The 22500-nt window shown below is 44.5% G+C and overlaps 1 protein-coding gene across 5 annotated transcripts in view; it reads right to left on the reverse strand.

The window, feature by feature from the left end:
- Window positions 1-22500, reverse strand: part of znf385b (zinc finger protein 385B) — a 79784-nt gene that overhangs the window by 34436 nt on the left and 22848 nt on the right. For all 5 annotated transcript variants that reach the window (XM_061724245.1, XM_061724244.1, XM_061724246.1 and 2 more), the window contains exons 2-4: window positions 15015-15131; window positions 10645-10788; window positions 9469-9588 (exon numbers count right to left, since the gene is read on the reverse strand). In XM_061724245.1, coding sequence (XP_061580229.1) covers window positions 9469-9588; window positions 10645-10788; window positions 15015-15131 — 381 coding nt within the window. The remainder of the gene's footprint in view (window positions 1-9468; window positions 9589-10644; window positions 10789-15014; window positions 15132-22500) is intronic.

Here is a 22500-nt window from a genome sequence, read left to right on the forward strand (position 1 = left end):
TCTGGACTCCCTTCCGCGATATCTAGAGACCCACCAAGCCATCAAAAGCTTGAAAAACAATAAAAGCGAAGGACCCGACGACGCCATCCCATCTGAGATTTTCAAACACGGGGAATACCTCCTAACACGCCGCCTACACCTCATGATCTCACACATGTGCGAGCATGACTCCCTGCTACAGGACTGGAAGGACGCCAACATCACCGTCTGTGGGAATAGCCGTGGAATCTGCTTCCTCTCCATCGCAGGTAAAATCCTGGCAAAGATTAGCTCAACAGACTGGTAGAGTACATCTCAGATGGTCTTCCAGAGACACAATGCGGCTTCAGGAAGACCAGATCCACTTCAGGTATGGTCTTCATCCTGATACAGCTAATGACTGAGAGGAGGGAGCAGCGCAAAGACCTGTACATTGCCTTTATTGACGGAAAAATAAAAACGAGAAAAATACAAAAAAAAAATTCCTACAGATACAATAGGGCCTTCACACTGTCAGTGCTCAGGCCCTAAAAAGGGATGTTCTATGTATTATTTCATATTTCAGGCCATAAAGGGTCAAGCAGTGATCTGTCGAAGTCTCCGATCGTCATCTGGCTTATAAGATTCTTAGTGTTGAACTTGAGCTGATGTGCTTCTTGCTTTAGCGGTCCAGGGACGTTGCCAGGCGGGCGCTGCATCAAAGCTTCAAATTAAGTCACATATTCTCCACCCCCTCTCTGAGCTGGCTGTCATCACAACATGACACTAAAGAATCCTTCAGCAGGATCTATTCATACCCCCAACACATGGACACCACGTCTGACGCTGCTGCAGAGTGTTCACACTGAAAAAAATACATCTAATCATGTAAATATAACATATTTAAATCTGTGATATTAACAATTAAAAATGAAGAATGTTGCTTTACATGAATACATCTAGTTTTGAACTTAATCTGCATTTGTTCAAAAAACAAGACATTGTGCATTTTTTCCTGAACCATCAGTATTTATGTAATCCCAGTAATCTTTACATTTACACACAAACAACAAGAGATTATCTTTACTTTTCCTTTAACAGTTTTAATCTATTGGGCAGATTGACCAACGTTTAGATGAAACATGTTTTATTTGTTTAAGTAGAAACCACAGTAAAAAATATCTGGCTTGATCTTCTTTAAAAAATTAAGGCGACTTTTTCGCATGAGATTTTTATGTAGATCAAGAAAGACTAGTCTTTGTATGAACTACTTAATTTTTTTATAAACTAATAAAAAATAAATCAATCAATAAAAAATAAAAAATAGAAAAATAAAAAAAATAAAATAAAAATAAATAAAGTAGATCAAGCACAATATTTGTATCAGTGCATTACCGTCTTATAGTTATTTAGGAAGGGAAACGTAGTTATCCAGGAGGGACAATTAACACAAAGATGTTCCAACAAACACATAAAAAAGAGAGGAAAGAGTGAGCCAACATCACTAACTCTGGGTTTTTGTGGGAGAAAAGGAAAGAAATGACGATAAAAGTGGAAAAGGATAAAGAGGGAGAGTAAATAAGGAGCTGTAATGTCAAACATTATTAGTCTCATGTGAGTTCATCTCTTATTTGTATATTTGTACTGAGAACGTGGATCACATGAATTCACTTACTTCATTATTCTGTGTGTGTGTGTGTGTGTGTGTGTGTGTGTGTGTGTGTGTGTGCGTGCGTGCGTGCGTGTGCATGTGCTGCCTCCTGGTGGTCACCGATGACAAAAAGAGTGTATTCTGAAATAAACAAAAACTGGTGCATCTCTGGAATAAATGTTATTGTCGGTCTAAACTAATCATTTTACTTTGATTTAGTATCAAATATTTGCAGAATTTTCTACAAAAATCTCCCAAAGGTTGTCAGAAAAAGCTATTTAACACCGTTACAAAATGGATTTCACGCATGGAAGCCCGCACTTCCCTCAGCTTGGCTGAAGCCTCTTATTCTGTTGCTCAGGTGGAGGGTGAGAATGCAAACAGTGATCTGGATGATGTCGATACACACTCAGAGAAGTCAGTCAAATCTAGCGCCTCTTCCTCGTCATCCTCATTACGTATCGGTGCGGAGGCGGAGAGAGCAGCTTTACTGGCCAAAGCTGCAATGTTGCAGGAAAAACATGCTATGAAGAACAGGAACAAATGCTTAAAAAAAGGAGAGAAACATTGGAACTGCAGACTGAAATAGCAGCCGCTACAGCCAAAATTAACTGTCTAAAGGAGGCTGAAATGTTAACGCTCAACCCTCCCCAGTCTGATGCAGGTGCAGAGCCAGAGGAAACCATAGCTGGGGCATCAGCAGCCACAGATGTGCAGCTAGATGAAAAGCCACAAGGTTTATGTCATATTTTTGATAGGAGTGCTCCAGTAACTAGGAGCAAGTCAGGAGCCCAGGTTCAATTTCCCCTTTTTGATTCTGGGGATGATCATCAAAGTCAGTTTTTTGTTCTGCCTAACACCAGCAGTGATTCCCAACAACAACCACACCCAACCTCAGTGCACAGAATTCCCTCTGTCACACGCTCATCCCAAAACACACAATTAACTCTGTCACAAGGGCAAATCCCTCCTACCCTCAGTTCAGCACCAGATAACCACATGATAAAAATACTGGAAAATCAAAACAATTTGACACAGATTCTTGTAAAACAGCAACTTCTGTCAACACTGCCACAAGGAAGCATTTCACCTTTTGATGGACAAATCCTGGAATACAAGTCCTTTATTCACTCTTTCGAAAACATGATTGAAAATAAAACAGACAACAACAGAGACAGATTGCAGTTCCTTATACAGTTTACAAAAGGACAAGCTCAAAAACTAGTCAAAAGCTGTGAGTACATGTCTCCAGACAGGGGCTACCAGAAAGCAAAAAGGTTATTAAAGGAAAACTTTGGAAACGAATATAAAGTCTCCTGTGCTTACCTGGAAAAGGCACTATCCTGGTCCCAAATTAAATCTGAGGATTCAAGATCACTGCAGGATTATGCCATGTTCCTTAGAAGCTGCTGCAATGCTATGGAGGAAATGGAGTATATGGAGGAACTAGACACGGTGTCCAACATGAGAAGCATTGCGTTTAAGCTGCCATACAAGCTCAGGGAGAGATGGCGCAACAAAGCTTACGAACTGCAAGAGGAGCGCGGTCGTAGAGTTAGGATCCTGGACCTTGTCTTTTTTATTGAAAAGCAGGCTCGGATAGCAGCTGACCCAGTTTTTGGTGACCTTCAGGACCAGTCAGCCGTTAAAGGAAAGGTGGATGTAAAGGTTAGATCTGCTGTAAAATCACAGATTTCAAAGTCGTCTGGCAGCAGTTTCGCCACAGGTGTCGCTATTGCCCCCACGGAAAAAAAACCTGACCCCTTCTGTCCCCTTTGCAGCTGCAAGCACACATTGGAGTTGTGTAAAAGGTTCATGGAGACAACACATAGAAATAAGCTGAACTTTTTAAAGACCAAAGGCATATGCTTTGGCTGTCTCTCAACAGGCCACATTAGCAGGGACTGCAAAAGACGTCTCATCTGCAAAGTGTGCAAGCTAGCCCATCCAAGTGTCCTGCACATTTATAGTAAAGATGGTACAACTAAAGAGACTGATGTAGTAGGTGGAGCATCAGCAGAGTTATGTGGCCATATAGGGGCCGGAGAACAAGAGAATGGGCTCTCCATTGTCCCAGTTCAAGTGAAGGCAGCCAAAGGCAGCCAGGTCCTGCAAGTGTATGCCCTCCTGGATCCTGGGTCCACTGCTACCTTCTGCTCCGAGGCACTCATGTCTCAACTCAATCTGAAAGGTAGGAAAACGCATATTCTATTAAGCACAATGAATCAGAAACAGCTTGTTCCATCCCATGTTATATCTGGAATTGAAGTTTCAGCACTGGACAGCGACAACTTCTTACCTCTTCCTGACGTTTTCACTCAGAAAGAAATGCCAGTCACTCTAAGCAACGTTGCCAAGCAGAATGATGTAAAGCAGTGGGCGTACCTGAACAAAGTCAAACTTCCCAGTATCAGTGCTAAAGTGGAGATGTTGGTTGGCACAAATGCTCCAAAGCTATTGGAGCCATGGGAGGTTATCAATAGCCAAGGCGAGGGCCCTTACACAGTACGGACCCTATTGGGGTGGGTAGTAAACGGGCCACTCAGAAACGGCAGTGATGGTGGAACGGCAGCAAGCGTGACTGTGAATAGGATATCAGTTGCAACTTGGGAAGAACTTCTGATTTCACAGTATAAGCAGGATTTCAACGAGTTATCATCAGAGGAAAAGACCGAAACGTCAATTGAGGACAAAAGGGTTTTGGAAATAGCCAGTGAGGCTGTTCTGCAGAATGGGCATTATCATTTAAAACTACCTTGCAGATTAACCAATATCAGCATGCCAAACAACCGCCAAATGGCTGAACAGCGACTTCAGAGCCTACAAAGGAAAAAGAAAAGGGGAAAGCATGAGAAAATAAAAGAACCTCAACAGAGGGGTAAAGAGGATAAAAAGAACTGGCAGAAAGGAAAGGATCATGGTGAGAGGCACCAGGGCAGGGAGGAATGGAAGGGAAAGAAAGAATGGAAGAAATGCAGAGATGTGCTCAAGGAAGTTGGCAAAGAGAAGTGGGATAAGAAATATTTAAAAGCAAGTATGAGTGGAAGCATAAACATGACAAAGATCGTGGTAAAGAAGGAAAAGGAAAGGGTGAAAGAAAGCACTGGGGAGATGGCACACATGGTAAAGAAAGGATGGAGAACAAGATTGGTCAGAGAAAACAGTGGAACAGTTATGACTCTAAGAGCAAAAATGAAAACTAGGACAAGGACTGGAAGAGGTAGGAAGACAAGTGGGATCTGTGGAAAAAGGAAGAGGAGGACTGGAAGAAAGGAGAACGGAAAGAGAAAAGTCATAATAGTGACCGGAAAAACTCCAAATCACATCCTCCTGCAAAGAACACAACCTATCCTACCCCCTGGAACCTTTCAGATATCTGATCTTTATGCCAGACGTCGCTGGAAACAAGTCCAGTACATGGCCGATCTTTTTTGGCATAGATGGACACAGGAATACCTTCTACTACACCAAGAGAGGCAGAAATGGACAGAAGTGAGGAAGAACTTCAACATTGGAGATGTTGTTCTGGTGGTTGACCCCACTGCCCCTCGGGGATCGTGGCCATTAGGCAGAATACTGGAGACCAAACCTGACGCAAGAGGTCTGACCCGCTCAGTAAAGCTCCAGACCAAGACTTCAGTCATCGAAAGGCCCATATCCAAGTTGTGCCGCCTCCTAGAGACTGAAGAGTAACAAGTCTTCATCTTGAAGATTAAAGACATCTACAAGGGGTGTAATGTATTTACTTTATTTTCCTGAATGTATTAATTAGTTTAATTCATTAATTAATTAGTGTAATTAATTGTTAGCTTACGGCTCCCTTTTTGTGATTAATTTGAATAATTGATTCTGTAAAGAACAATTAGGGGCCGGTGTGTAGGAGCCGCATTTAAGTTTATTTACAATTTGTGTTGTTTATTAGTAAAATATTAAGTGTGCGCCTTCCTCCCTCTTCAGGTGGGGAGGCTGGCGCTAGTCTTTAAGTTGGTGGTGGTGACGTATGACGCGAGAAGGCGGAGAGCAGCGACACTGTCATTGACTGCGGCTGCAGGATGAGCAGGGGAATGGCCTCTGATATTTGCTGATAGAACTCAAGGACTCTATGTCACCTTTTCTTTGAACTTTGTTATTTTGCAATAAATAAGCATAAATCAACACGCTCTTTTGGATTGTTTAAAGGACAGCTGGGAGTCTGACACCTGTTAAAGCCTTCTCATGGGGCAAACAAATAGGAATGAATGAGCTAATGGAAAACTCATATTTAGGTTTTTGCCCCTACACTTTTGTTATTTAAAAGGTAGCAACAAAGTCTACTGAAGAATTCTTCTTGAAATACTGGAACTGGAACGTAAAAAAAAACACATATGTTGTTGTTGATTTGAGATTGGTTTTGTTTTCACAAACAATTTACAGGATGAAATAAGGAGCTACAAACAAATGTGCTTATACATTTCTGAATGAGCTCGGGCCAAAATACATCTGTGATCTCCTGGTCCATCAGGAACCAACCAGGACCCTCAGGTCGTCAGGGCCACGCCCACTTCAGTACCCAGAGTTAGAACAGGTGTCACACACACACACACACACACACACACACACACACACACACACACACACACACACACACACACACACTTTGGTGGCCTGGAGGAGTTTCTGCATTCAGGCCAAAGAGCTTTACATGGCGGAATGGGCTCCACATAATAGACTGATAAAGAAAGCCGTACATTTGGGCTGGACATTTGGCATTTGGGGCACACACACACACACACACACACACACACACACACACACACACACACACACACACACACACACACACACACACACACACACACACACGTATACACAATTCTAGTTAACTGGCAGTAAACAAAACATTGAAACAAGCGAAGTCCAGGGACATTTTACCTTGTATTTTTGCTCAACAAAGCAGAACATAAGAGTATGATAAAGAAGCGACAGCAGATCTGTGTGGAGACTAATACATTCGTAAACTAATGGCAAATATTAGCATTGAGAGAATAAGCAGCTTGCAGGAGGCTCCTCATGTGGTCACAAAAAATCTAAAATGATGAAAATAATCTCAACTGACTGTTTGTCTTTCAGAACGTGGTGAGAATCAAAAATACAATACTGGTTTGTGTGTGTAGTTCTCCAATTATCTGTGTTTAGACAGTCCCAAAAATGTCAGCTCGACCATGAACCCAAGAATATACGGCACCTCAGTGTTTCTGTATGGATGGGAATCAAGACCCGCTTCTTGATCACAACCGGTTCCCAGTGTTTCAATTCCTTGGAATAGTTTGCACATTTTGCAAACTATTCTCTTTTTAATTCCCGTGGGCACAAATGACGTCATCACGCATGTCGCGTAGCCAGCAGTCAATAGTAAACATGGCGCCCAAGCGAAAAACAAACGCTCGGAAGTCTGGTTCAGTAAAAAAGACGACAACAGTGCAACCATGCAATTCTTGCGTAACCCTGGTGAAAAGAGCTGAGTGAATCTTTGAAGGAAAAATAAGTTTTGTGTCCTGAAATGTCCGTCATTCTCAAAACAGTCATATCAGCTATGCACCTGCTGTTTAGTATTATTGTAAACTGTGAGAGAAGCGCTTGTTCACACGGGAGAACTCCCGTGTGAACCTAGACTTAGACTTAGCGAGACGCGAGAGCCGGAAGTCCGGATTGAGAGTCTGCTGTGGGTCGGAGTGCACAACGCCCAGCCGGGGTTTTTGATGGCTGCTCTGCCTGGACTGTCCGGCTCTCCCAGTCCTCTGTGTTAAGGTAAGAGTTCAGGCCAGGCCCCTTGTGATTGTATGTTGCTCTGTCATTTGCGGGGGATAACTTGACACAGAGTTATCCTAGCAAAGGGCAGGTGTGTGTGAGTCTTTTGTTTGCACTGCTTGCTTGCTAATACATGTATTCATTATAGCAAAAGCGAGTGTGTGTCTGATTCATTTTTGCACAGCCGACCGCTCTAGAACCTAAGTGAGAATTTATCCCAAAACAATCTTGTTACCTGTGGACATGCCCACTACCCTTTGGCTGGACACTCCAACTGGAAACGCCCTTTGGACCCTGGGCCAATGGATGCAGGCTCCACCCTGCACCCATCCTCCACTCTCAACCAATCAGCAGCACCTGCTCAGCCCAGACACACTCATTTGCTCAGAAACTGTTGCTGCCACCATCACCAAACATTTTCTCTCAAGCCTTAAAGGAAATCTGCAAACCACCTGGACTAGTTCCCACAGCCGAGGTGCTGAATCATTGAAGATTATTGCTGTGGTGTATGGTGCTTCATTCTGCAATGGTCAGGCTTTATTGGAAGCTTTCAATTTTGTTGAACTGATCTAACTGGATGGCGAGCCAACCCTGAACCTTGAATACCTGCAGGAAGGATTTGAACCCTTAGCTAACTCAATTAGCTTCATTAGCCTCAAGCCTGCCTTGGACTTTCCTGACTTGGCTTGACTGACTTTGACTGTGGTTGAGAACTGAAGTAAAAGTGCACAACTCATTTGAAATTACTAATCTAGTCACTGTTTGAAAGGCCTTTGTCTTTTGTTTTTTTTTCTGTGTTATATGTTGTGTCCTTATTGTAATGTTTGTTTAATCATTTTAACAATATACTGCAGTTACATTCAAACCTTGGTGTCAGTGATTCATTGTCCTTCAATCAGCTCCTTGAGTCGAGCCTTGCACTAGCCGAACACTTGATGGTAGCCTGGTTATTTGTGCTACATAAACTTGGCGAGCCAGCCAGGAGCTGTGTGAAGGTTAATTAACATTGTTATTGATATACTGTTAAAGGATCGCAAACATGGAAATTGTGATACAAGAGTCCATCAAAGTCCCAGATGCAGTTGTGATATCTGGGTTGACTTGCACTGAAATTGACGAAGAATTAGAGGAACATCTAGCAAGGCCTGGGCGATTTTGGACAAAAATAAAATCCCGATTTTTTTTTTTTTTGGTAAAACTACAAAAGACAATGGAATAAATTGTTTGAAATATTTTATCTTTATTTTTAAAGAAAAATAGCAAACAAATTTCCCTATTGGGAATGAAGTGCAAGTGAAAGATCCTGTAAATCCTCCTTGAGTTTGGTAAAGTGACAACATTTACAATTTTCTTGACCAAACAAAGATGACTAGACGAGTTCTGTCTGGAATGCAGCTGCAAAAAAGGAAAATCCATTTTCCGATTTTACTTTTTTTAACATCGTCTTGATTAATAAATCCGATTTAGATTTAAAATCGATTAATCGCACAGCCCTACATCTAGCCAAGTGGATATATCATCAAAGGTTTAGGGTTTGGGTTGCAGATTTGCAAAATGCACAGTTTGATTGTACTATTGCTCGGTTAATAAATCATTTTATAAAGGAGAATTTTAATTTGTATTACACACAAACACACACACACACACACACACACACCACCTTGACCTCTCCCAAGGCCAGCAGCTGTTGGTCATGGATGAGTCCATCTTACTCACTCAGCTCAGCAGACACACTCCTGTCTAGCTCTTTCTGTCCCTCTGGTCACCGTGACAACCCACATGTCTGTCCCTCTGGTCACCATGACAACCCACATGTCTGTCCCTCTGGTCACCGTGACAACCCACATGTCTGTCCCTCTGGTGACCGTGACAACCCACATGTCTGTCCCTCTGGTGACCGTGACAACCCACATGTCTGTCCCTCTGGTCACCGTGACAACCCACATGTCTGTCCCTCTGGTCACCGTGACAACCCACATGTCCATCACAGTCCTTGTAGTATTCTGGTTTTGCTGTGAACAGCAGATGTGTTTTGGTGCAGCATGTACACCATAAGCACCGGCGGGGCCTACCTGCCGTGGAGCTGGAGGAAGCGCCGAGGCCCCAACCCACGAGGCCAGGAGCCAGACTGAGCCCTGCAGGCTGGAAGCTGAGCCCTGAGGTCTGGGAAATGGATCTGGACTGGGTCCCGACTGGAATTAAAGACAATCAGATCTATTACAACACGCAAGGATCTGAAGATAACCATCTTCTTCTAGTACTAATGTTCCAGCTGAAGCTGTTATCGCTGCTACCTGCATTAGTTTAGTTTATTGGTCCCTTCAATTTCAATAATGTTTTGGTATATATATATACATATATATACACAATTTTAACTAAAAACTGAGGACCAAAAGGTGTAAACTGAAGCCTAAGCTTATGACGCCGACCCTTTTCACAAGAAAAAATGTTAGCTTTTATAAACTAGTGCAATGTCATTAATAAATATCATTCCATACAGTATTTATATAAGCTATAATACAATAATACACACACATACCTACATATAAACATACACATGTACATGGCTATGTGTATTATACCTCTGTTTTATATGTATTAATCATTTAGTATTTATAGGTGCTTTTGAATTGTAATAATGTGCTCCACATTTTCACTTCTGTATCTCAGCTGTTCCATTGATTAATCCTGTCACTGAGATCATCGTTATTTAACGTTGGTTCTTTGTTTTCCTGAACATAAATGTTCCTCTTAGTTCATATTTCTAACTCTGCTTTGGAAAAGCTTCTGAATGCTGTCAGGAAGTGTTTTATTGTTGATTTTTTATTGTTGATTTTAAACATAAATTGCACTGTTGTTTTAAGGTCCACTAAATCTCTGAATTTAAGCATATTTGAAGTTACGAATAATCTATTTGTCGGTTCTCGATAATCTGCTTTGTTTATAACTCTAATGGCTCTTTTTTGTAAGATAAAAATGGGGTCTGTGAAGGTTTTGTATGTATTTCCCCAGATTTCCACACAATAAGTGATGACTGGGACGATGAAGCAGCTGTATAGAATATTCAGGGAGTCATGAGTGAGGACGTCCTCGGTTCTGTGCAATATCCCTATTGATTTAGAAACCTTCACCTTTAAATGATCAACATGTGGCTTCCAGCACCATTTATGGTCAATAACAACACCCAAACTAAACAAACAAAATACTGCAGCATTTCATGGGAGTAAGAGGCGGCAGCAGCAACCCACCTGCTCCCTGCTGTCCTGCCTCTCCGGCCCGGAGCTGTCTGACTCTCCGGAGGTGAGATCTGCCGTTGTAATGCAGGCGGGCCTGAGCCGCCGACGTCAGCTGCAGGTTACACACCTCACACAGAGAGAAACCTCCACCCAGACCTGGACAGAAGAGATGGAGGTTACACACCTCACACAGAGAGAAACCTCCACCCAGACCTGGACAGAAGAGATGGGGCCTCATTTAAAATGGACTGCGTAGGAGTCATACTAAAATTGCACGTACACCCAAAAGCCGAAAAATGCCGGTCGGATCAACAAAACCATGTGCACGCAATCTTGCACGCAATGTTCGCTTTATGAATCACAGTCCAGCTGGAAGGCTGCGCAGCTGAATCCGCCTCATATCCCGCCCTCTACACGCCCACTTCATACCATAAATGCATATGGATGAGTCTACTGAGCATGCGCAGTGGCTTCCTGCAGCCTGTTTGGCTTCAGGATGAATGAGAGGGTGACCAGCCACCGTGACACTGAATTTCACAGAGACTGAGATCTAGATGTTGTGGATGATGTGGAGGACAGGAAAACCCCATTATTTGGTGGTCACAGTAAAAGTTAGATTAAGTATATAAATAGTATACAATAAAATAAAGCGATTGAGTGGCAGCACGCCGTTGCTGCCCGTTAGTGCCACAACGCAATTTCCACTGGGGACAGGGGGGACATGCCCCCCCCACATTTTTCAAAATCATGTTTTTGTCCCCCCCACTTTTTACAGTTTAAAAACTAACGGTAGGCTCAGCCTGTGATTGCAAATCATCCAGACTCTCTGTGCGAAGGCGGGCGATGCGAAGACGGGACGGGACGCTCCCCCTCCTCCCTCCCGTCTCTTCTCAGAGCTGCTCAGGGCTGATTTATGGTTCCGCGTCAAACCAACGCAGAGCCTACGGCGTAGGGTACGCGGCGACGCGCGCCCCACGCCGTACCCTACAGCGTAGGTTCTGCGTTGGTGTGACGCAGAACCATAATTCCGGCTTAAAAGTAAACAACATGCGCGAAAGTACCCGTGCAAGAGACTATTTCTTTAATATAAATTTTTTTTAAAACTTTATCCTCATGAACGCAATTGTTATATAGTCCAACTTTCCTTATTTTAATCAGAACACTTTCTTTTTTCCTCTTCGGCGTAGTGGGCTCGGAGCAGCAGCCATCCCCCCCCCCCACCGCCTGCTCCGTTATCAGCACTATTTTATTATAAGTCTGATATATGTTGTGATGTGTGATGACATTATTAAGAGTATGACATGAATCTGGCTTAATTTCACCACCTCACAGCCTGCGTCGCCAGTTCCCCGTGTCTTAAGTAAATTCTTACAGGAGGGTCGGGGTTGCCGTAAAGATACGCAGATTTTTCGGTTAGTTTTTTCTTTTTAGATCCGAGGCTTTGCATAGATGGCGGCTTCCGCAACTTTCATGCACTTTTTCTGCGCAAGCAAGCTTTATAGATGAGGCCCCAGAGCTGGTGTTCTGTCCATTTCTGCTGCTTCTTCGAAAAATGCTACCATAAACCGATAGCGTCTGTCTATCGATTTTTGCTACTAATGGTTTTTTCTACCTTTGCAGAGCTACAATTTTACTGTGTTTTACTCCGTAAACCACTTCCTTTCCCCCCAAGTGGTCCTTGTCTCTTGCCAGGCTGTCATTGTAAATAAGAATGTTCTTAATGACCTGGGGCCTCATCTATAAAGCTTGCTTGCGCAGAAAAAGCGCCTGAAAGTTGCGGAAGCCGCCTTCTACGCAAATCCTCGGATCTAAAAAGAAAAAACTAACCGAAAAATCTGCTTATCTTTACGGCAACTAGGACCCTCCCGTAAGAATGTACTTAAGACACGGGGAACTGGCGACGCAGGGTTTGAGGTGGTGAAATGAAGCCAGATTCATGTCATACTCTTAATAATGTCATCACATATCACAAAATATATCAGGCTTAAAATAATAAAATAATAAAATAAAATAATATAGCGCTGATCGTGTTCCTCTGTGTGTGAAGCTGTCAGTCAGGACTCTGGTGCTGCTGGAGCTGCAGCCGCGGTGCAGGACACGCCGGGAACCTCCTTCACCGCTTTAGGACAGAACAAATGAGGGGCTGCGTTTAGGGAGCCCCTCATTTCTTCCCTAAAGGGACTCAGATTTGTTTTCATATGAGTTTTACGGGCGCGTGAAACCTTTACGTGCAGGTGTATGGTGAATAAATTATGGCCCCGCGTTAAAACGACGCAGAGCCTACGGCGTAGGGTACGCGGCGACGCGCAACCTACGCCGTAGGCTCTGCGTTGGTGACGCAGAACCATAAACCCGCCCTGAGCCGCTCTGAGGGGAGACGGGAGAGGAGGGGGAGCGGGGCCGTTCTCTTATCGCTTTCATACAGTGTCTTGATAATTTGCAATTTAAGGCTGAGCCTACCGTTAGTTTTTAAACTGTAAAAAGTAAGGGGGAAATAAACATGATTTTGAAAAGACGGGGGGACGTGTGTCCCCCTGTTGCACCGGGGAACTCACGGCGTTCCGCGCAGCAACGGCGTGCTGCCACTCACTCGCTTTATTTTATACTATTTATTTTTCTACTTTTACTGTGACCACAAAATAATGTGGTTTTCCTGTCCTCCTCCTCATCAACAACATCTAGATCTCAGATCTCAGCGAAATTCAGTGGCACGGTGGCTTGACACGTTCATTCATTCATTCTGAAGCCAAACAGGTTGCAGGAAGCCACTGCGCATGCTCAGCAGGCTCATTCATATGCAAAATGATTCCATTTTTGGTAGAAAGTGGGCGTGTAGAGGGCGGGATACCAGGCGGATTCACGTGCGCAGCCTTCCAGCTGACTGTGATTTATAAAGAGAACCTTACGTGGAAGTCTGCGTGCACGCGGTTTTATAGATCCGGATTTTTTTTTGCGCCCGCCATTTTCGGCTTTTGAGCGTACGTGCACTTTTAGTATGACTCCTACGCAGTCCATTTTAAATGAGGCCCCTGGGGCCTCATTTAAAATGGAGTGTGTAGGATTCATACTAAAAGTGCACGTGCGCTCAAAAGCCAAAAATGGTGTGCGCACAAAAAAATCTGTATTTATAAAACCGTGTGCACGCACACTTGCACGCAATGTTCGCTTTATAAATCACAGTCAAGCTGGAAGGTTGCGCAGCTGAATTCACCTCATATCCCGCCTTCTACACGCCCACTTTCTACCATGAATGGTCAAAGTACTTGATGACTGTATTTGCATATAAATGAGCCTGCTGAGCATGTGCAGCGCCACCTGCAGCCTGTTTGGGCGTCAGGATGAATGAGACGTTTCGAGCCACCGTGCCACTAAATTTCACAGAGACTGAGATGGAGATGTTGTGGATGAGGTGGAGGCAGGAAAACCACCAGGAAAACCACCAGGAAAACCACATTATTTGGTGGTCACAGTAGTGACATCACTAACAAAAATAAAGCTAGTGAGTGGCAGCACGTCATTGCTGCGCTAAACGCCGTGAGTGCCACGGAGAAGGTGGCGTGCGCATCTTTCAAGCCCTGTTTTGTGCGCATGCAAGCTTTATAAATAAGGCCCCTGCCTGGTTAAATAAAGGCCAATGACTGAATGAATATCAAATAAAGTCATAGAATTATTTTCTTTCCCTTTATCGTATAATGTTCACAAAGTGTAATGCAATTCATGTCATGGGTTGTGTATTTTGAAGGATCAAATACTCAACATCCCATATTATCCATTTTAAATCAATATTTCAGGGGTAGCATAATCTGATAGTCCAGTAACATCCTATCAAATAATGCTCCCGTCACTTAATGCATTCAGGTAAGATACTAATCACGGGAAGCATCTAAAATGATCTGCTGGCCTTATACTGTGCCACAAATCTAAAATGATCTCTGCTGGTTTATATATAAATATATATATATCTTCTTATTCATTTTGAGGATGTTACTCATCGTTAACCGCAGCGTGGACTGAAGGGATGCAATAAATTATTGGTGTGGCAATCAAACTTTGAAAATCGACTGTGCAGAACCACAAAGTAGCAGATCTGGACGGGGAGCATGGATGGACAGAACACGGGTCCGAGTGGGAGCAGCAGCAGAACCAGCAGCAGAACCAGCAGCAGAACCAGCAGCAGAACCAGCAGCAGAACCAGCAGCAGAACCAGCAGCAGAACCAGCAGAACCAGCAGCAGAACCAGCAGCAGAACCAGCAGCAGAACCAGCAGGACCAGCTGAACCAGCAGCAGAACCAGCAGCAGAACCAGCAGCAGAACCAGCAGAACCAGCAGCAGAACCAGCAGCAGATTTAACACCTCAGTGATCCTGGAGTGAGTCAGTCACCTGCAGGTGAAGGGTGCTGGGCAGACACACCGACGGGTGCTGGTGTGTCCATCGTTTCCTGACACATTCCTCTGAGGGCAAAGATCTGCGCAGACGGGCTGAACGGAGTCTTCATTCCTGGAGGAAGAGGAGAGAAAGTGTTTAATAAAGATGAAAACATGTAAATAAAACAGAAATCCGCTTCAGTCTGGTACTGCGTTCAACTTTGATGCATTAATCTGACCCACTGTGGATTATGTTACATGACAACACAATGTGTGTGTGCGTGCCTGTCTGTGTGTTTGTGTGTGTGTGTGCGTGTGTGTGCATGTCTGTGTGTATGTGTGTGTGTGTGTGTGTGTGTGTGTGTGTGTGTGTGCGTGTGTTGTGTGTGTGTGTGCGTGTGTTGTGTGTGTGTGTGTGTGTGTGTGTGTGTGTGCATGTGTGTGTGTGTGTGTGTGTGTGTGCATGTGTGTGTGTGTGTGTGCTTGTGTGGGCCTGTCTGTGTGTATGTGGGTGTGTGTGTGTGCATGTCTGTGTGTATGTGGGTGGATATGTGCGTGCCTGTCTGTGTGTGTGTGTGTGTATGTGGGTGTGTGTGCCTGTCTGTGTGTATATGTGTGTGTGCGTGTGACTGCCTATATGTTAGTGGTGTGTGGTTGTGTGGATGTGGCTGTGTGTACTTTGTGTGCTCAGCTGTGCACGTTGGCGTGAACGGCTATGTACTTCCACATGTTATATGTGTCCTCCTGCGTCACACTGCGCGACACTACTGCTCGGGGAATGTAATTGCTTTGTTACGAAACCCCTGGTTAAGCCATGTACAAGAGTTGAAACCAAGAGTCACTTAGCGTGACATTTAAGACAAAGGGATCCCAAGCATTAAAAGATGCAAATAACGGAGTCAACACAGGGTTTTTACAGGGTGTGCTCGTTTTTACTGTCAATCCAGCAAGATATTTACAATTTTTACAAGTTTAAGTACCAAAACAAAAGTATGCCACTGCCAGGGGACGCGGATGTTGCCAAAATAACAAACTAAGCAGCTAAGGAAAAACACAGTTCTGTCTAACTGTCTAATAACAAAACAAAAGCCTGCCTTCCTAACTACACTAACCAGTGGTAAAATACAGTAGTGGCTGGCCAAAATGCCCACGACCTCTCACCACTATTTTCCAATTCCGTGTGAGCACCACGGATATTGTACCATGCAAAGTCAATGGGATCCGTTGTCATGATATATACACGGATTATTACATTATTATTATTTATATATTATTCTTTGTTATTTTGCCTAAATTATTAGTTTTTGTCGCGCAAGGTACTGTTTGTTACTGTCAGTTTGTAAAAGCATGTTTTTAACACTGTTTTAGCAGTGTTTTATTGAGGTTTTAATGGGAGCACCACGGATATAGTACTATGCAAAGTCAATGGGATCCGTCACCCGATTTGACTGCTGTCATACCATTGAATGAAGAACAAAACGATAACAAACATCCCATAGATATGGGCCAGTAGGGCCCTACTCTACCTACTAGTAGGCTGTTATTCCCCCTTTCTATGGCTAACCCCATGTTATTAATGCTTGCTATGGAGCTAACACCTCATTATCGCCCCTTTCTATGGCTAACCCCATGTTATTAATGCTCAGTAGGCACAGAAGTTTTGTTATGAAGCTCACACCTCACCTCCCTTTTTATGTATTTAGCTAGAATTTTAAAACCTGAACAATAGAATTCAACGTAAAATGCCGGATCTTGTCCATTAAAAACAATACGTTTTGGAACATAGTGTAACGACCACAGATAAGATAAGGCCTTGCCCACCTGGGCAACACATCAGCATTTGGCCGACTGGTTAGAACAGTTGACTGTGGTCTGGGAGACTGGTTAGAACAGTTGACTGTGGTCTGGGAGACTGGTTAGTGCAGTTGACTGTGGTCTGGGAGACTGGTTATTGCAGTTGACTGTGGTCTGGGAGACTGGTTAGTGCAGTTGACTGTGGTCTGGGAGACTGGTTAGTGCAGTTGACTGTGGTCTGGGAGACTGGTTAGTGCAGTTGACTGTGGTCTGGGAGACTGGTTAGTGCAGTTGACTGTGGTCTGGGAGACTGGTTAGTGCAGTTGACTGTGGTCTGGGAGACTGGTTAGTGCAGTTGACTGTGGTCTGGGAGACTGTGGTTCGAGACACGCTCTGGGCACGACTTGTTCGCCACGGTATTTTCCTCATTGTGTTATGGTTTTCTTTTAATATCTTTAACATTTCTAAACACAAAAACATGAAAGTGTCCTTGATAATTCAATAATACAATAGGTTCATGTTAAGGAAATCCGTTTTAATTAGTTCTCCTTCGATTATGACATGTTATTAATGCTCAGTAGGCACAGGAGGTTTGTTATGTATTGTTATAGGTATTATATAGGTTTGCCTATGAGGCCTATTTCGTGTCTATTTTTGCACAGTTCACTAACGCTTTGAGCTAGGAGGCTGAAATTCTAGACTCTGTATCAGGAGGTGACTTTCATCCACTGTGCCGAGGTCCAGACGCGTGCGACCTTCGGAAGTGCCAAAGGTCACCGTGTGTGGTGCCTTTTTCGGGCCTTTTTTGTGTGTTTTTTGAAATATTCACTAACGCTTTGAGCTGGGAGGCTGATTTTTGACTATGTTGCAATGCAGAAGGCCCTTTGCTAGGATCTTTTGGTCCCGTGGCTGTACGACTTCCACAGAGCTAGTTGGCGTTGCAGAGAGTTCACAGAGTTGAGACTTGGGAAGCCCAATCAAGGCCCCATATGGAGGCCACAGGTCGAGTTTTACTTGGTTTGGTCAAATGTTGTGGCAATGGTGTCCGTTCGAATGTTGGAAAAGGTGACGTTTCAAAGCCCCGCCCATCAAAAAGTACAGGTCTGATCTGCACCAAACTAACGTCTGTCTGATCAGGGGATGCCCCCAAACAACATATAAATTCAGACTCCTAGCTAAAAGCGTTAGTGAACTATGCAAAAAAAGACACAAAATAGGCCCCGTTCCATTAGTCAGGAGGCTCTCAGACCTATACGTGTCTACACCCTCCTAACCAGCCAGGACGTTTTGGAGGAAACACTGTTGCAGAAGTCATAGAAGTCTGATTTTGTTATATGTTGTTTGGGGGCATCCCCTGATCAGACAGACGTTAGTTTGGTGAAACTAACTAACTAACTAACTAACTAACTAACTAACTAACTAACTAACTAACAACATCCACTTTATCTAAGAGCCACAGGGAATCTGTCAGTGTGTGACATTTCCCCAAGTTTGTGTTTCTGTTTTGCCCCGCCTGTCTTCCATCTGCCCTGATTGTTCACACCTGTGTCTCATTACCCCCCTGTGTATATCTGGTCTTGTCTTTCCCTGCTCCTTGTCGTTCCGTACTTGTGGCAGGGTGGAGGAGCTGCAGGCACTCAGGCTGACGGGACACAGGTGTGGCCCGTCAACCTCTCCACCCTGCCAGCCTTATAAGGGAGAGACAGAGAAGCTGCATGGTCGGAGTGGCTGCTGCTGCTGGTCGTGGTGCTTGTGCACATGTGTCCTGGAGATCCTGCTCAACAGCGTTTTTGGTTCTTGTTTTTTGTGTTAATAAACCCTGTTTTTTTGGAACTCCTGCCTCTCGCTCTCTTGCATCTGGGTCCTAAACAACCACTCTGTGTCAGAACGACCATTATGGACCCAACGGGAGAACGTTTTGCCTTCTGGGACCTCGTGTACCGGGAGGCAGAACTCTCTATTCCTGGTTGGCGGCACCCGGAGGAGCTGGACTCGCCCTACCGGGGAACACGCCTGGCTCGGGGCCCAGGACCATTCAGCCAGCCAGCCCCAGATAGCCTCTGTTCCGGCAGTGGTCTTGGGCGCATCGTCGGCGGTGGTCCCGGACGCATCAGCTCCTGCTCCGGTGATGGTCCCGGAGCCCCCGCAGCCAGCACCGAGGACCCGGGTTCCCCCGCAGCCAGCGCCCCGGACCTGGGTACCCCCGCAGCCAGCCTGTCTTCCATCTGCCCTGATTGTTCACACCTGTGTCTCATTACCCCCCTGTGTATATCTGGTATTGTCTTTCCCTTGCTCCTTGTCGTTCCGTACTGTTTGCTCCCTCCATGTTGTCCCATAGCTTTTGGATTCCTGTTTTGTTCTGCCCTGGAGATCCTGCTCTGCAGCGTTTTTGGTTCTTGTTTTTTGTGTTAATAAACCCTTTTTTTTTAAACTCTTGCCTCCCGCTCTCCTTCATCTGGGTCCTAAACAACCCCATCCGTGACAGAATCAATACAGGAATGGATTCTTACACACTGCATATACAAAAAGAAGAAAACTCTGATTTCAAACACTGTTTATGAGTCGGCTACGTTTGTCTCAGCTCTGCATCTTTCACATAATAAAATAGAATTAAAGCTGCAAGCAGCGATGAACGGGCCCTCGCACTCACGGCCACCGCCCCCCATAAGCATATCAGAAATGACACCACCCACGACTCTCTATGTCAAACCATTCAAAAGTTATAGCAGAAAAAAGGAACAACCAATCAGAAGAAGGGGCGGGGCTAATTCAGGCCAATGAAGGTCAAGGACTCATTACAGAGTCTGATGACACCACCCACGACTCTCTATGTCAAACCATTCAAAAGTTATGGCAGAAAATCGGGACAACCAATCAGAAGAAGGGGCGGGGCTAATTAAGGCCAACGAAGCTTGAGGACTCATTACAGAGTCCCATGACACCACCCACGACTTCCTATGTCAAACCATTCAAAAGTTATGGCAGATAAAAGTATTCTAGGGGGCGCTGTTGAGCAGTTAGGCCACGCCCATTAATGCAAACCATGAAATATCAAATTTATCGCCAAGTCTGTGTTGCATGCAAAATTTGGTGACTTTTGGGGAACTATCAAATATGGACCAATCAGATGAAGGGGGGTGCGCTTGTTGGCGTCTAGCGTCGCCACGGTAACACTTTCGAAAGAGAAAAGTAATGCGTGTAGTCGCAGGATGGAGACACATATTTTGATGTATAACACATCTGTGTTCACGTTACGGTTCGGGCTGAATTAATTCTCGAAGGAATGGCATAAATTTCGCCAAAATGACACAATTTATTCAAAATAGCCGACATCCTGTTCGGTTTCGGCCATGGCTCCAAGAGACTTTTCTTTAAGTTGTGCCATGATACAGGTGTGTACCGATTTTCGTGCATGTACGTCAAACCGTATTGTGGGGCTTGAGGCACAAAATTTTCCGGGGGGCGCTGTTGAGCCATTTTGCCACGTCCATTAATGCAAACCATGAAATATCAAATTTATCGCCAGGCATGGCTTGCATGCCAAATTTGGTGCCTTTTGGGGAACTATCAAATATGGACCAATCAGATGAAGGGGGGGTGCGCTTGTTGGCGTCTAGCGTCGCCACGGTAACACTTTCGAAAGAGAAAAGTAATGCGTGTAGTCGCAGGATGGAGACGCACATTTTGATGTATAACACATCTGGGTTCACGATACGGTTCGGGCTGAATTAACTCTCGAAGGAATGGCATATATTGCTCCAAAATTACGCAATTAATTCAGAATGTTCAAAATGGCCGACTTCCTGTTCGGTTTCGGCCATGGCGCCAAGAGACTTTTCTTTTAGTTGCGACATGATACAGGTGTGTACCGATTTTCGTTCATGTACGTCAAACCGTATTATGGGGCTTGAGGCACAAAGTTTTTTCTGTCGAACCAATCAGATGAAGGGTGGGCGCGCTTTTTGGCGTCTAGCACCGCCACGGTAACGCTTTTGAAAGAGAAAAGTAATGCGTGTTGTCGCAGGATGGAGACGCACATTTTGATGTATAACACACTTGGGGGCACGTTACGGTTCGGGCTGAATTAACTTTCGAAGGAATGGCATAAATTTCGCCAAAATGACACGACTAATTCAAAATGGCCGACATCCTGTTCGGTTTCGGGCATGACCCCAAGAGACTTTTGTTTAAGTTGTCCCATGATACAGGTGTGTACCGATTTTCGTGCATGTACGTCAAACCGTATCGTGGGGCTTGAGGCACAAAGTTTTCAAGGGGGCGCTGTTGAGCCATTTTGCCACGCCCATTAATGCAAACCTTTAAATATCAAATTTTTCGCCAGGCCTGACTAGGGTGCAAAATTTGGTGACTTTTTGGGCATGTTAAGGGGGGCAAAAAGGCCTTCACTTTGTCAGGAAAATAATAATAATAATAATTAAAGCTGCAAGCAGCGATGAACGGGCCCTCGCACTCACGGCCACCGCCCCCATAAGCATATCAGAAATGACACCACCCACGACTCTCTATGTCAAACCATTCAAAAGTTATAGCAGAAAATAGGGACAACCAATCAGAAGAAGGGGCGGGGCTAATTCAGTCCAATGGATTTCAAGGACTCAATACAGAGTCCGATGACACCACCCACGACTCTCTATGTCAAACCATTCAAAAGTTATGGCAGAAAATAGGGACAACCAATCAGAAGAAGGGGCGGGGCTAATTTTCACCAATTATGGTCAAGGACTCAATACAGAGTCCCATGACGCCACCCACGACTCTTTATGTCAAACCTTTCAAAAGTTATGGCAGAGAAAAGTATTCTAGGGGGCGCTGTTGAGTCATTTTGCCACGCCCATTAATGCAAACCATGAAATATCAAATTTATCGCCAGGCCTGGCTTGCATGCAAAATTTGGTGACTTTTGGGGAACTATCAAATATGGACCAATCAGATGAAGGGTGGGTGCGCTTTTTGCCGTCTAGCGTCGCCACGGTAACACTTTTGAAAGAGAAAAGTAATGCGCGTAGTCGCAGGATGGAGACGCACATTTTGATGTATAACACACCTGGGTTCACGATACGGTTCGGGCTGAATTCATTCTCGAAGGAATGGCATACATTGCTCCAAAATTACGCGATTAATTCAGAATGTTCAAAATGGCCGACTTCCTGTTGGGTTTCGGCCATGGCGCCAAGAGACCTTTCTTTAAGTTGCGACATGATACAGGTGTGTACCGATTTTTGTTCAGGTACGTCAAACCGTATTATGGGGCTTGAGGCGCAAAGTTTTTTCTGTCTGAACCAATCAGATGAAGGGTGGGTGCGCTTTTTGGCGTCTAGCGTCGCCACGGTAACGCTTTTGAAAGAGAAAAGTAATGCGTGGTGTCGGAGGATGGAGACGCACATTTTGATGTATAACACACCTGGGTGCACGTTACGGTTCGGGCTGAATTAACTGCCAAAGGAATGGCATAAATTGCGCCAAAGTGACACGATTAATTCAAAATGGCTGACTTCCTGTTCGGTTTCGGCCATGGCTCCAAGAGACTTTTCTTTAGGTTGTGTACTGATACAGGTGTGTAGCGATTTTCGTGCATGTATGTCAAACCGTATTGTGGGGCTTGAGTCACAAAGTTTTCTAGGGGGCGCTGTTGAGCCATCTTACCACGCCCATTAATGTAAACCATTAAATATAAAATTTTTCGCCAG

The sequence above is a fragment of the Cololabis saira genome, chromosome 6, assembly GCF_033807715.1.
Source record: "Cololabis saira isolate AMF1-May2022 chromosome 6, fColSai1.1, whole genome shotgun sequence".
Lineage (NCBI taxonomy): Eukaryota > Metazoa > Chordata > Actinopteri > Beloniformes > Belonidae > Cololabis > Cololabis saira.